General features: G+C 36.1%; 1 protein-coding gene across 48 annotated transcripts in view; it reads right to left on the bottom strand.

The window, feature by feature from the left end:
- LOC100453729 (membrane-spanning 4-domains subfamily A member 6A) overlaps positions 1-12947 on the bottom strand; it is a 64879-nt gene that overhangs the window by 32100 nt on the left and 19832 nt on the right. For 30 of the 48 annotated variants that reach the window (XR_010141825.1, XR_010141828.1, XR_010141818.1 and 27 more), the window contains 6 exons: positions 7390-7546; positions 6560-6585; positions 5331-5408; positions 3063-3119; positions 1964-2107; positions 996-1097 (listed from right to left, as the gene is read on the bottom strand). Coding sequence is in view for 6 of the 48 variants with exons in the window: in XM_063728420.1 (XP_063584490.1) it covers positions 996-1097; positions 1964-2107; positions 3063-3119; positions 5331-5408; positions 6560-6585; positions 7390-7546 (564 nt within the window). In the remaining 42 variants the exon portion in view is untranslated. Of the gene's footprint in view, positions 1-995; positions 1098-1963; positions 2303-3062; positions 3120-5330; positions 5409-6559; positions 6586-7389; positions 7547-12947 lie in introns of those variants that run through there. The other 18 variants (XR_010141840.1, XR_008511081.1, XR_008511082.1 and 15 more) reach the window with 9 other exon arrangements.

Here is a 12947-nt window from a genome sequence, read left to right as displayed (position 1 = left end):
CATCTGCAACACACAGAACATCCCTCCCCGGCCCACAACTAAGAAATAGTCATTCCAATATGTCAATAGTGTCAGTAGTGCTAAAGTTAAAGCATGCCACCCAGCCAAATCTTTCCACAACAGCCTAGGTCTAGAGGAATAGGGCAGTTGCAGCCGTATCTAGACCCACTGCAAAAAATGAATGATCTCGTAAACTTTCTGAGTGATCTCAAGAGACTTTTGTGTAGCCAACAATCTGTGCCAGAATCTACAAAACTTTAAGGAGCAGGAGAGAGGGCCATTCCATAAAAGAAAGAAAATGTCATCTAGGAACACAGTGAGATACATTTCTCTCTCTTTTGTCCTGGAGATAGGGAAACAAAAATATCAGCATGGTAGATTTGGGGATGTAGCACAGCCACCATTTAAGAAGGCTATGCAGGATCTGTGAATGGAGGAACACACATGTGGCTGCGTGGGAGACTACATATACGTATGTAAAAATGTATGTGTCCATGAGCACATGTACATGTCAGTGCATATACGATTAATGGTGATTGCCTGAAAAATGTTATGAAGTACTAAACCAATATCAAGATTACATTTGGGTTTCTAGAGCTGTTTTATCTTTATCTGGCTGCTATAATTTTTTCATTTATTCATCACATTTATTATGTCATCTGCTTCTAGAGGACATGGACAGTGTCACCGTCTCCTTATCTCACAACAAAATAAACATAATAATGCTCCAATATAGTTGATATTAATGAATAAAACATGGATGCATGAGTGAATGAATGAAACTGACTGTGTGGCCCTCACTATGAATGAAAGTGGAGGAAATGGAGTGGCTGGCGAATATAACACATAACCATTGTTCTCTCACCCACCCCACCATATCCCATATTACTATGTAAAATTCGTTTTGGCCAATTCTCTATTTAACCAGAGATTAAAGTTAGTACATATGATTCTCTGAAATACTTCAAATGCTTCCCCTTCTGAGGGCTACTCACCTAGTTGACATTATTGCCATTCACATTATAAGTAAGCCCAGAGAGTAAGAATGAAATGGCAATTTGGACACAAGTCAGCATCATTTGGAGGATCACAATGCTCTGTCAAAAAGAAGAGTCCAAAGTTTAGGTTTCCCCACCTAGTTTTAGCCTGCAACAGTCTCATCCCGAACCCCCAGGGGGAAGGGTCAGTGGATATTTTGCAGAATCATGCATTTCCTATTCAAGCTATGCACATTCTATTAAGATAGGGTATTGCATCTAACACAAGTCTTATCCCCGGAAGCAACCATAAAAACACTTCTACACAAACAAATATGTTCCATGGAAATTCTAAATAACAAAGTTCCTGCAAATGAACTTCCTTGACATTCTAGAGTTAATTATTCTTATCTTAGTTATTTCTTCACATATATTGGATAAACATTGACTGTAAACACAGTGGGATTTCACACATACATACAAATGCACACACAAGTGTCCTGTGACTTAACTTTACCCATGGAAAGGATGAATTTACCAATATTCTATTGGTATCAAATAAATAGAGAAAGAACTCAAAACCATTCTGAAGTTTTGTATCATTTTAACTGCTAGAAATCCACAGGCCAATTCTTCATTAATGTTCCAGATCCGGTCTCTCTTCTCTGGGTACACTGATCTATGAACAGCCTTTTAATCATTTTGTGTTTGTAGCAATGGATGCTCATTAGAGAAAATTTGGAAAGATAGGAGCATGTATTTTTAAAGCCGCACACAGACGTATACACTCAATTCTGCAACTGCATGCAAAAAACCCTTAGCGTTGGGGGTTCTGTTTTGTTTTATTTTTTAACAAAATGTGTGATTTCATTTCTATTATTTTTCAACATTTAGAGACTTTATTTTTAGGCATTAGTTTTGGAAGATCAATGTAGCTGAAAACAAACATTACATGTGAAAACATCATCCAACAACAAAATACTTACAGTTGTAAAAGATTTAGCCACTGAACACTGAAGTAACTCCAAACATTCAAATAAAAATATATCCATTAAATTCATTGAGAGAAGAATTATCCCAATGATTGAAAGCACAGTGCTGATAATGTTAGCTCCAATATTGACTCCAGTCTGAAAGAGAATAACACTTCCAAGAGATTGAAAGTACTCAGGGTCTTTTTTTAGTCCCAGATTCTTTGCAAATGTGGATACATCTTTTACAGTACCCGGGATGCATATCCTGTCTTCATTGGCTAGTGTTTGGGATTCTTCATAGCCAATTGAGTTCTCTTTGTTACCAGTTTACTGGCAATCCACTCTAGATCACTGGAAAGAAGGAAACAACATACTCCACAAATGAAACACCGTGAATGGGGACAACATGATGGCTATTCTATTTGTTCCAATATTGCTGATAGGAGGGATCCTTAATACGTACATTCTGGATTAGAAACTCCCTGATACAAGCATACACGTGCACTTCAACCTTCATTACCTCTTTATCCACCATAATAAAAGCTTACATGTAAAACTCCTTTATTATGCTTTTTACAGGGATATTATTTTTTAATGTTTGCTAAAATTCAGAGAGATGGAGACCTTCCCCTCCTACAAGAAACCTAATATATGCCTTATTTTCTGCAGTGGAATTCTATAAATGATTGAAATAAAGGTAACCAATTATTTAATAAAACATAAGAATATCTAAATATTGTGTTGGTTTGGCTTTTTTTCCTTTCTTTTCTTTTCTTTTTTTTTTTGAGATGGCGTCTCACTCTGTCACCAGGCTGGAGTGCAGTGGTGCCATCTCGGCTCACTGCAACCTCCGACTTTCTGGTTCAAGTGATTCTCCTGCCTGAGCCTCCTGAGTAGCTGGGATTACAGGCACATGCCACCACACCCAGCTAAATTTTGTATTTTTAGTAGAGACAGGGTTTCACCATGACTGCGTGATCCGCCAGCCTCAGCCTCCCAAAGTGCTGGGATTGCAGGTGTGAGCCACCATGCCTGGCCTGGTTTCGCTTTTTATAAACAGTCAGCATCAAATCTTATTTACTCATTAAGTAAAAGGGAAAATGATACTCACCAAAAATTTGGTGCATTTTTTTGTAGACAAGACAGTCAAAGATCCAGTAATGATGAACTATTCATAAGACAGGAAAGCCATTAGTGGGAGCCCATTATCCCATCCATCTCATCCACATTTCACCCCAGGTGACCTAACCTCAACTCCATATCTTCCCCAGTTAATATGTACGATATGTCATATATTCTGACAGGCTCTTTCTAAAGAACAAATTGTCAAGTTGAACTGAACTGAACAGGAGTCTATTTTGGGTCTTGTTAGGTAGTTAGAAAGACATGGAAGCAGGAACAGAGACTTCTTGAAGTGAGAGTGAACATGGGTATATATGTGAAAAAGTTAACTAATAAATGTAAAATAAACATATCCCCTTGCAGATAAAATTCAAGGCAAAATGAAAAGACAGACACATGGACAGGAGAATGCTCATGTGCAGAGAAGGTGAGAAAAGAACTCACCATAGACGCTATTGTAATAAATTTCGATGGGAAAAATCAGCTTTCCCTACACACATCCATCCTAATATACCCAAATATATTCTAAGATGACAGTTATCTTTCTCTCTAAAGTAATTAACTTTAGATAAAGTATCTGGATTTTTTCTCTTTTTTTTTGCCATCATATAAGAAAATGACTTTATTTCTGATTTTTAATTCCCATACAGTTTACAAATACACTTTTACTCTGATAATACAGCTTTGCAACCAGCAAAGCAGTTGCGCTAACACCCACAAATACACATAAATACAGGTGGGGAGACAATTAATATCCACTAATGTTTCTCTACATAAACTATTCTTTTAATTTCATTTTTAAAAAAACCTTGCAAATAGACTACATAATATACATGGGCAAAAGGCAATTAAGTTAATCTCTTGAAATACTAAATGTATAATAAACAGTATATTATCAACATTTACATGATTCACATCAAAATTATGATATCCTAAAATATTCCTTTTAAAGGATAGATCAATCAATAAAATATTACATATGTTTTAATACTCTGGTACAATACTTCATATACTGCAGGAAAATTAATTGTAGGTCTAGTCATCAGCTTAATCAGAGATCCTTTTCCCAGTAGCTTTTATTAATAAAAGAATCACAATTAGGTCATAAATAAACAGGCAAATTATTAATTACATGATTTGAGGCTTAGAATGAAAACTTGTCAAAATTAGTTTGATATACAGCCAAGTTTTACAACACACTAAAACTGTTTAATATTTTTTGCCTCATGTGACCTGCCCGTAGTAAAAAAGGAACAAACTTTTTAGTGATGAAAGATACAATAAACTATATTTTGGAATTTACTTTTCAAGACGAAGAAGGAAAAAAGATTTTGACAAAATTAAAGGCGAATACAGATCCTAACAAAGGCATCCTGACATCAGGGAGGCCAAGTGCTTGCTATATGTAAAACTTCATTTCCCCAACAACATACAGAAAACAAAAACTGCACTGGGTTTGTAGTTTTGTCTATAGTCTGTTTCCCCTATGGATACTAAGCTACAACAAAACATTTCACAATTGCAAACCTTTCCACATCCGCCTGAACTAAAAATAACTCAAGATATTATTAGTTCTTAAAATCCGCAGTAAAATAACCTCTACAAATAATCTTGACCATTTTCTTGGCTGTTTCCCTGAAGCCACTGGGCTATATAAAGAATGCACACACACCAAGAAAGTCCTATCCACGTTTTCTCATCCCCATTTAGCCACATTTGAAAAGACCTTGTTTTCAGTAGGAGAGATGACCATAAGTTTCAGAAGGGCCACGTACTAGACATGAAGTGCCATTTAGGTTTTTGTTAAAGTTATTAAGACTGTGAAATTTGGCTTTCTTAAACCCCAATACCATATGCCAGATAATTCTTTCACCCCAAAATATAAAATCCTATGCTTATAATTTTAAAATCCTCAGTGAGCTATGGAATATTATGCACTTGGGGAAATTGATCTCTTGAGGATGGATGTGTTCAGGGACACGGAGCTTTTGAGAGCAGCACCACCCCACTGGGGCACCCCCAGACTGTGGGAAATGTGATGCTTTCTTAATGCCACTGGTTTTTAGTCAGGTCACACTGAGAAGGAACAGCCCTAACAGGTCTCCAGCCAGGTTGAATGAGCTCATTTTTGTTTTAGCCAAGCGGTAAGATTTGCTAATGTTCTACCTTAAGTGCCTTCTCCAAAGACAACCCTCTTTGCCTCATATGTTGAATCATCATTCAGTGCGGATATTTCAATGAAAATATCATCACTTGCCTTTTGTAATGGTAATAAAATGCTATGGCATCTTCGCTGTGAAATTATGGTCTCCTTGGATTCTTCTGACTTTGGCTCCTGAAAGGAAGGCATAGATCCATCCCTGGTAGTAGTTCCTTTCTGAGGTCTCTCAGTCCCTTGAGACCCTGAGGTGGTTTGGCTGCCTTTCTCACTGACAAAAAAGGACATTAACCACACCCCTCACCCCCCAATAATCATTAAACTTTGAGTTGCTTCAGAACACAGTTGAGGCCTGAAGGGATTCCCTTATTAGGGAAATGTCATGACTACTGTCTTCTTGTCAAGCTTGTAAAGAAAAAAGATTCCAGTTCAGTATCTGCAGCAAGAAGCTTGAATGCTGTTCTTTTGATTGTATTGTTACATTGACCCATTCTCCATTTTGCTTTGATTTTGTCTTGACTTGACTTTGAGGGCAAAGTCTTTCACCAGCACACAAGAGTTTGATTGTACAATATATCTGCTGTATTAATATCTCTACCTGTAGCTTAAGATCAGTTGTTTTTATACTCAGAGTGGAAATACCTGATCTTGGCTAGCTTTGTTTGTTACAAGACATTGATTTCATTTAGATTTCCCTCCACGAGGTCAGCAAACTATCATTTTCTTATGTAAACTTTGGCCAAGGCAAGAGTTATCATAATCCCTAGGTTGCTAAGGCTTGTCATGTGTTTGGTAAAAGGTGATTGCAGGTTCTCAGATGAGGTTACTTTACATGGGATGGAATCAGGTAGAGAGGCTGGGATGATGGAGGATGCTTGAGGTTCAGGTTTAAAAAAAATAGTGGAAATGAAGTTCCAAAGAAGTGGTTTCTGAGGAAGTCAGAAAGCCCAGGGCCAGAGCAGTCAGTAATGGGTGAATCAGGTTATCTGGAAACTTGGTGTGACAGATATACAGATGCCATCTACTTCTAGGTTACTGCTAGGTATTAAGTATCTGGACTTTTTCAATTAAGAATGATCTCTCCATTCACAAGGCAAAGGGTGCAACTCAATAGCGTTTTTATTCCAAATACTTGAAATTGGTGCGGAGGCTACTTTTGTCTCTTTCTTTATAAATTCCCAAAGTGCTTGGTAGAGAGCCTCAACTAAAAGAGAGCTCCAGCTATTCTGTATAAGAAGAATAGGTACACTAATTAAATATGTGTTCTTTATTTGTAATTTCTAAATAATTTCTTTAATTTACAGAGTAGTTCAAACAGACATACTCACAGACCATGAAGTCCAGAAAGGGTAGCCTACATAAAAGCAGAATAAAATATTCCTGAAGGTGGATGACAAGGGAAAAAAACTCTTGACTATCCCAAGCAAGAAACATTTCAGGCTAATCATTATCTGAACTATCTGCAGGAAGAAAAATAGAATACGAGGATGGAGTAGAAACTGTCTATATTAGAGACTTATTTCCTTCAATCTCAAGATCACATATGAGGCTGGGCACAATGGCTCATACCTGTAATCCCAGCACTTTGGGAGGTTGAGATGGGTGGATCATCTGAGGTCAGGAGTTTGAGACCAGCCTGGCCAACATGGTGAAACCCCTTCTCTACTAAAAATACAAAAATTAGCCAGGCATGGTGGTGCACACCTGTAATCCCAGCTACTCAGGAGGCTGAGGCAGAAGAATCACTTGAACCTGGGAGGCAAGGTTCACTGCACTCCAAGCTGAGCGACAAAGCGAGACTCCATCTCAAAAAAAAAAAAAAAAAAATCACATATGAATCCCTTTTGTGTCTTTCTTACCCTCACTGTTGGAAATAATCCTTATAAGTGTGAAGTCAAAAAACTATGTTAGTTTACCAACCCTATGAATGCACATTGCCTCATAAGGATATAATATTTGAAAAAAGTTAAATCTCTGGCAGCCTAGAACACCTTAAAATTAAGATATTTGACCTAAAGGTATTCCCAGATGTGTTCTCTTGGCTCATTATTATCTAATCTCATAAACTGGCATAACACAACTCATTCCAAATAAAATCATAGATCCTTTAATTCTCCATATTTACCACCAAATATCTAGAGAACTAAACATCACTTACGCCAGGGATCAAAGAGTCTTCCTAAGGAAATTGTGCGGCTTGCTGTGAGAAGGGTGAGTAAAGTCAGATGTGTTGGCTTGTCCCACCTGAGTGCTTTGAATCTCGCTTGTTGGCATTCCCTCAACACTTCCACCAGTACCAATGAACACTGTGCATTCTGTAAAAGACCACATACAATCAAGATTCATAATTGAGCCTTACTGTTTCCAATATGCAAAATGTTGAATGCATTTCTGAGAGGCATTTCCAAAAAAGCCGCCACCATGCTTTCTGGTCCTAAGAGGCGTATATTGAATAGGAGGAGAAGACACTGGCAAAATGCATCACATTTGAACTTGTTAACCCAGCTCTCAACAAATCTAGGAGGAGATGATAAGTAACCCTTACCTGAGATCTGGGAGGGTTGGTTCTAAGGTCCTGCTGGATGGAAATCAATGGAATATAGAATTCTGGAGCCCAGTAACGGAAGACAGTAAGGAATAGTTAGGTGGCATGACCCTGGAGCTTGGACCAGCCTCATTCCCAGTTCCAAAAACTGTGTGTGCTCACCATTGTGAAGGGGACACAACTATTCTGTTTCTCACATACTTGAAAAAGGCAGTGGATTGAGTTGAAAGAACATATACCTAAAAGTCAGGCAAACTCAAGTGTAAATCCCAAATCTCTGCTTACTTGGTCTGTGGTTTTGGGCGATTCACTTATATTCTCTGCCTTTCAGTCTCTTCAGCTGTGATTTAGGGACAGCAATGCTTACTTCATCTCACAAAGATTTTGTGACATAATACAATTGAGGAAACTTACCAACACTGTTTAACTTTGTCAGAAATATAATGAATATTTCCAGTTAATTTCCTTCTTCCTCAGAATGAGAGCAATTTAAGCTGTTCTATTAATTATTTTACATCTCTGGCTAAAATTCCAATATGATTAATTTTCAGAATAAAACAGAATGAAAATCACTTTATTGACCTTGCCTTCTAAGCCTTATTGTTTTTTTCTTCAGAATGTTTCACTATTTTATGTATCTAATATAAATGCATTATAATAGTACAGCAAGTTTGAAAAACAGAAAAACTAAACTAAAATCCTATTAACAAAACACAGGTAGTAGCATTTCTCTTTATTCTATCCCAATATTTTCTGATATACATAAATGGTTTCAGTGAGTTTAATTGTAGTTTATGTGCATACTTGTATCTAGATATTTTTACACTTAGCATTATATGTTAAAGATTGTTCCATGTAACTTCTTAATTATCACTTTATGCCTTTATATTTGTTATAAAGGATAAAAGTATAATGTATTAACTATTCTCAAGATGTCATACATTTAAGTAATATTTTTGTTATTGTAAATAAATAACAATTTAACTTTTACATTTATAAATTTCCATGTGTGGGGTACTGGATCAAAGCATAAGCACATTGTTATAGCACGTATTACTCATTCAAAATTGCATGTTGAAAAGATTCTATTTATTTACACTGTCACTAGAAATGCCTGAACGTATTAGTTATGACACCTCCACTTAAAAAAAAAAACTCTAAGAATTAAATGAGATACTTACAAAACATTTCAAATTAAATACAAAACATAGTAGCAAAAATTTTTTTCTTTGGCTGTGATGTCCTGGCAATATAAGATTTCCTTTCTCTCTGTGTCTTAGCATTAAGAATAGCACTTGACATATAATGGGAGAGCAACCTTTACTTCTTAAATGAATTAAATGTTTTCAAAAAAATTAAAATAAGGTTTAAATCTATTGCTAAAATACTAAAACAAAACATTTAATAATTTTATAGATCAATTATGGAATTTTATGCAAAGGACAAACAGAAATCGTAGTGACACATGTTGCTCTAGAAAGTATTTGAATTATTTTTAAATAAATGTCATACACTTGTCTGTGTGAGAAATCTTTCTGTCTGTGGATTTCAGAGTCAAACAAAATGGGATGTGGGGCCTCTTCTGAAGAAAAAATCTTATTTTTCAAAGCTCTTTAATTATGAGATAAACCGCTGCTTTATAGTATGTATGAGCACATATACATGTGGTAAACATTTTAGATGGATGAGAGGGAGAAAAATTGAACTCAAAATAATTATTGTTTTTGAGTTAAGAAGGGAGAAAAATGAGATAAGGCTCAGGGTGGGGCTTCAACTCTACCTACAAAGATTTATTTATTTGTATCCTGTAACATTGAAGCAAAAAAAAAAAAAAAAGCAAAAAGCTGAGTTTGTTGACTCTGTGCAGTAGGTAAAGAAGTATCTGTTTTAGCATTGTCTGTATATACAGCATCACTAAACAAAATTGAGAGAAAACAATGACAGAGAACGATTGCTATGCTGTCAAGAAAAGGAGAAGTTTCTGCTTCACCGCAAATCCTCACCCCTCCAGCTTGAATCTGCTCCCTACCCAAGAGTTTTGCATCTTGCCAGGCCAGACTCAAGCCCAGAGTCATGGCCAAACTCAACCAGAATGTCTAAAACTGAAAATGAGGAGTGCCTACCTTGATGTCTATCTACAGCCGCTCAGGCTTTCCGTTGTGAACTGACCTTGTTTGCAATCCTGTGTATACATATTTTACACCGAGTCACCCTCATTAGAGAAAGGGTTGTCACTCTAGGGCTCTTCATTTCTAACTTCAGGCTGGTCATTAGTACAGTAGAGATAGGTTAAAGCATCTGATATTATCAGCAGTTAATGAAATATCTACAGTGCTCAGAAATACAGATATCTTCACAGCTCCCTGAACTTCCTAATGACACTTATTCCACAGTATTTCTGTTTTCACTTCCTTTTTTAATTGGAGCTGGAATTCCTTGGAATGATAATTTTTATATGAACTAATTCTAGTTATGTTCTTAAAGTGTCACTATCAGAAAAGATAACTTCAAACCCTGGTCTCCTTACTGCGTCAAACCCTCTTTCTCCTTATAGAGAGTTCAGTTCCTCAGGGTGAAAAAATATTGTTTCTGTTCCCATGTCTCCCACAAAATCTGAGAGGGAAACCTGTATATAACCAACATTCAATGTACTGAGCATAATGAATGGTGCTCCGCTTCATCTTCCAGTTCTTACATGACTCACTAATATACTTCTTATCTGTATTTTATAATTTAAAAGAATTGGTCCCAGATCACACGAATAGTAATTAGTCAAATGAAGTCTGTCAAAATATAAAATCAATTTTTGTAATCACTAAGATCAATGCTGAAAACTGAAGTACTCAGTTCAGAAGCTCCCAAAGGCCTGGAAACACATGATGAATATCAATCTGTGTTTAAGGTGCAAATATCACATGTGGACACAACCAAGAAACTTCCGCGTTCTGATATATATACAAAATAAACCAGAACACCTTTATAGAACCGGTGTCATATAATTATCGAGCACTGATGTATTTTATGGGTTATCCCAGATTCCTAGAATTGTCATTAAAGTAGCTGAAATGTAAGAATGTAGTTTTGAAAAAGAGCTCTGGAAATTAAATAGATAAATAGATGATAGATACACTTAATAACATGTTTAAAATGTTTAGAGACAAGATGGGCACAGTGGCATGTGCCTAGAGTCCCAGCTACTGGGTAGGCTGAGGTGGAAGGATCCCTTGAGCCCAAGAATTTGAACCCAGAAGTTTAAGACCAGCCTGAGCAACACAGCAATACCTCATCTAAAAAAAAATGTTTAAAGACAGAAAACAAGGAATTAAAATATAAGCATCAAGAATATGACAGCAAAGTGATAATGTAGTTTTGAAAAAAATAAACAATATGGAGCTTCTAGAAAAAAACAATTTGTAAAAGATTATATGAATAAAAAATTAAAAGCCTGGCTTAAACATAAAAATATTTCTAGACCCGAAGAATTATTTAAACCCAACACTAAGCTAAAGAAATTACTCATGGTGCAATACAATACAAGAAATGATAAATTTGAAAAAGAGAGGTATCTCTTTTCAATGGTGTATGTTCATCTAACACACACTGGAGTACCAGAAAGAGAACAGAAAGAACAGGGAATTTAAGTGCATATATATTTCACAAGATATAAATTTTTAGATTCAATAAACAAAATGATTATTAAGCATGATTTGATATAATATAGGAAAAGATATAGATGAAAAAGAGAAAGAAGGAGAGAGAGAGGGAAAATTCATACCTAGACACATTAAAATACCACTGCAGAATATAAAGACAATAAAACTTTTTAAAGACAGCCGGAATGTATACATAGATGACCAATAAGCATAGGAGAAGTTGCTTAATCTCATTATGCGTGAAGGAAAGTAAACTAAAACCACAGTAAGTGCCTTTCATACTCACTACAGTGGCTAAAAAACAAAAACTACTAGAAATAGCAAGAATTAGTAACGATATTGAGCAAGTGGAATTTTCTTGCTTATCTGGTAGAAATGTAAAATGGTACAGAATAATTGGAAAACAGTCTGTCAATTTATTATAAAGTTAAATATATTTACTTTATGATATAATCTGATTCTATGTATCTATTCAAGAAATATGAAAATAGATATACACAAAAAGGTATACATTAATATTTATAGTGACTCATAATAATCTAAAACAGCCCAAATGTCTATCAACAGGTGAAGGGATAAACAGACTATGACATATTCAGTCCATGAAATATTCTTTAATAATAAAAAAGGAACAAACTACTAACAGATGCAACAACCTAGAAAAACATGCAAATTGTATGCTGAATATCAGAAATCAGAAACAAGAATGATTAGATCATAATAGGATTGATTTTGTTCCATTCATTGATCTGTATAAATGTCTACTTATCACTTACTTATTTTTGTTTGTTTATTTATTTATTTATTTATTTTTTGAGACAACATCTCACTCTGTTGCTCAGGGTGGAGTGCAGTGGCACGATCTCCGCTCACTGCAGCCTTGACATCGCAAGCTCAATCGATCCTCCTACCTCAGCCTCCTGAGTAGCTGGGACTACAGGCACACACTATCACACTCGGCTAATTTTTATATTTTTTTATAGAGATGGTTTCACCATGTTTTCCAGGCTTCTCTCAAACTCCTGGGCTCAAGTAATCCACCCACCTAGGCCTCCTAAAGTGCTGGAATTACAGGCATGAACCACTACACCAGCCCATTCATTGACGGATAGATGCCTGTGTTGTTGGGTTTAATTTCAGCAGGCATGAAATTTTCCTAAGCCTGCATGTCACTGATCTTTTCAAGTCACAAACATACAGATTAATAGTATTGCTTTGTAACCATGGGCACATGGAGTTTCTCAGTGGTTTGTAGCAGCTTGTGAGCATCATTTATTGGTAACAGTAAGATTGGTGATTTGAATGTAGTCTCAGTGACAGACACAGAATGGTCTGCAGTTAGGGCTGGTTATGTAACAGGAAATATGCCCACACAAGTCAGGTATGAGAAAGCCCAGTTAGCATGAGGTTTTGGGGCTTCCAGGTTCTGAGGTGTTCTATTGGGGTCACCTATAAAAACGGAAGTTGCATCACAGAAAGAAAGGGAGGACAATTGAAACTCAAGCCTGACTTTTCTGG

The sequence above is a fragment of the Pongo abelii genome, chromosome 9 (genome assembly GCF_028885655.2).
Source record: "Pongo abelii isolate AG06213 chromosome 9, NHGRI_mPonAbe1-v2.0_pri, whole genome shotgun sequence".
In the NCBI taxonomy this organism is placed as follows: Eukaryota; Metazoa; Chordata; class Mammalia; order Primates; family Hominidae; genus Pongo; species Pongo abelii.
This window is presented reverse-complemented; position numbering and strand designations above follow the sequence as displayed.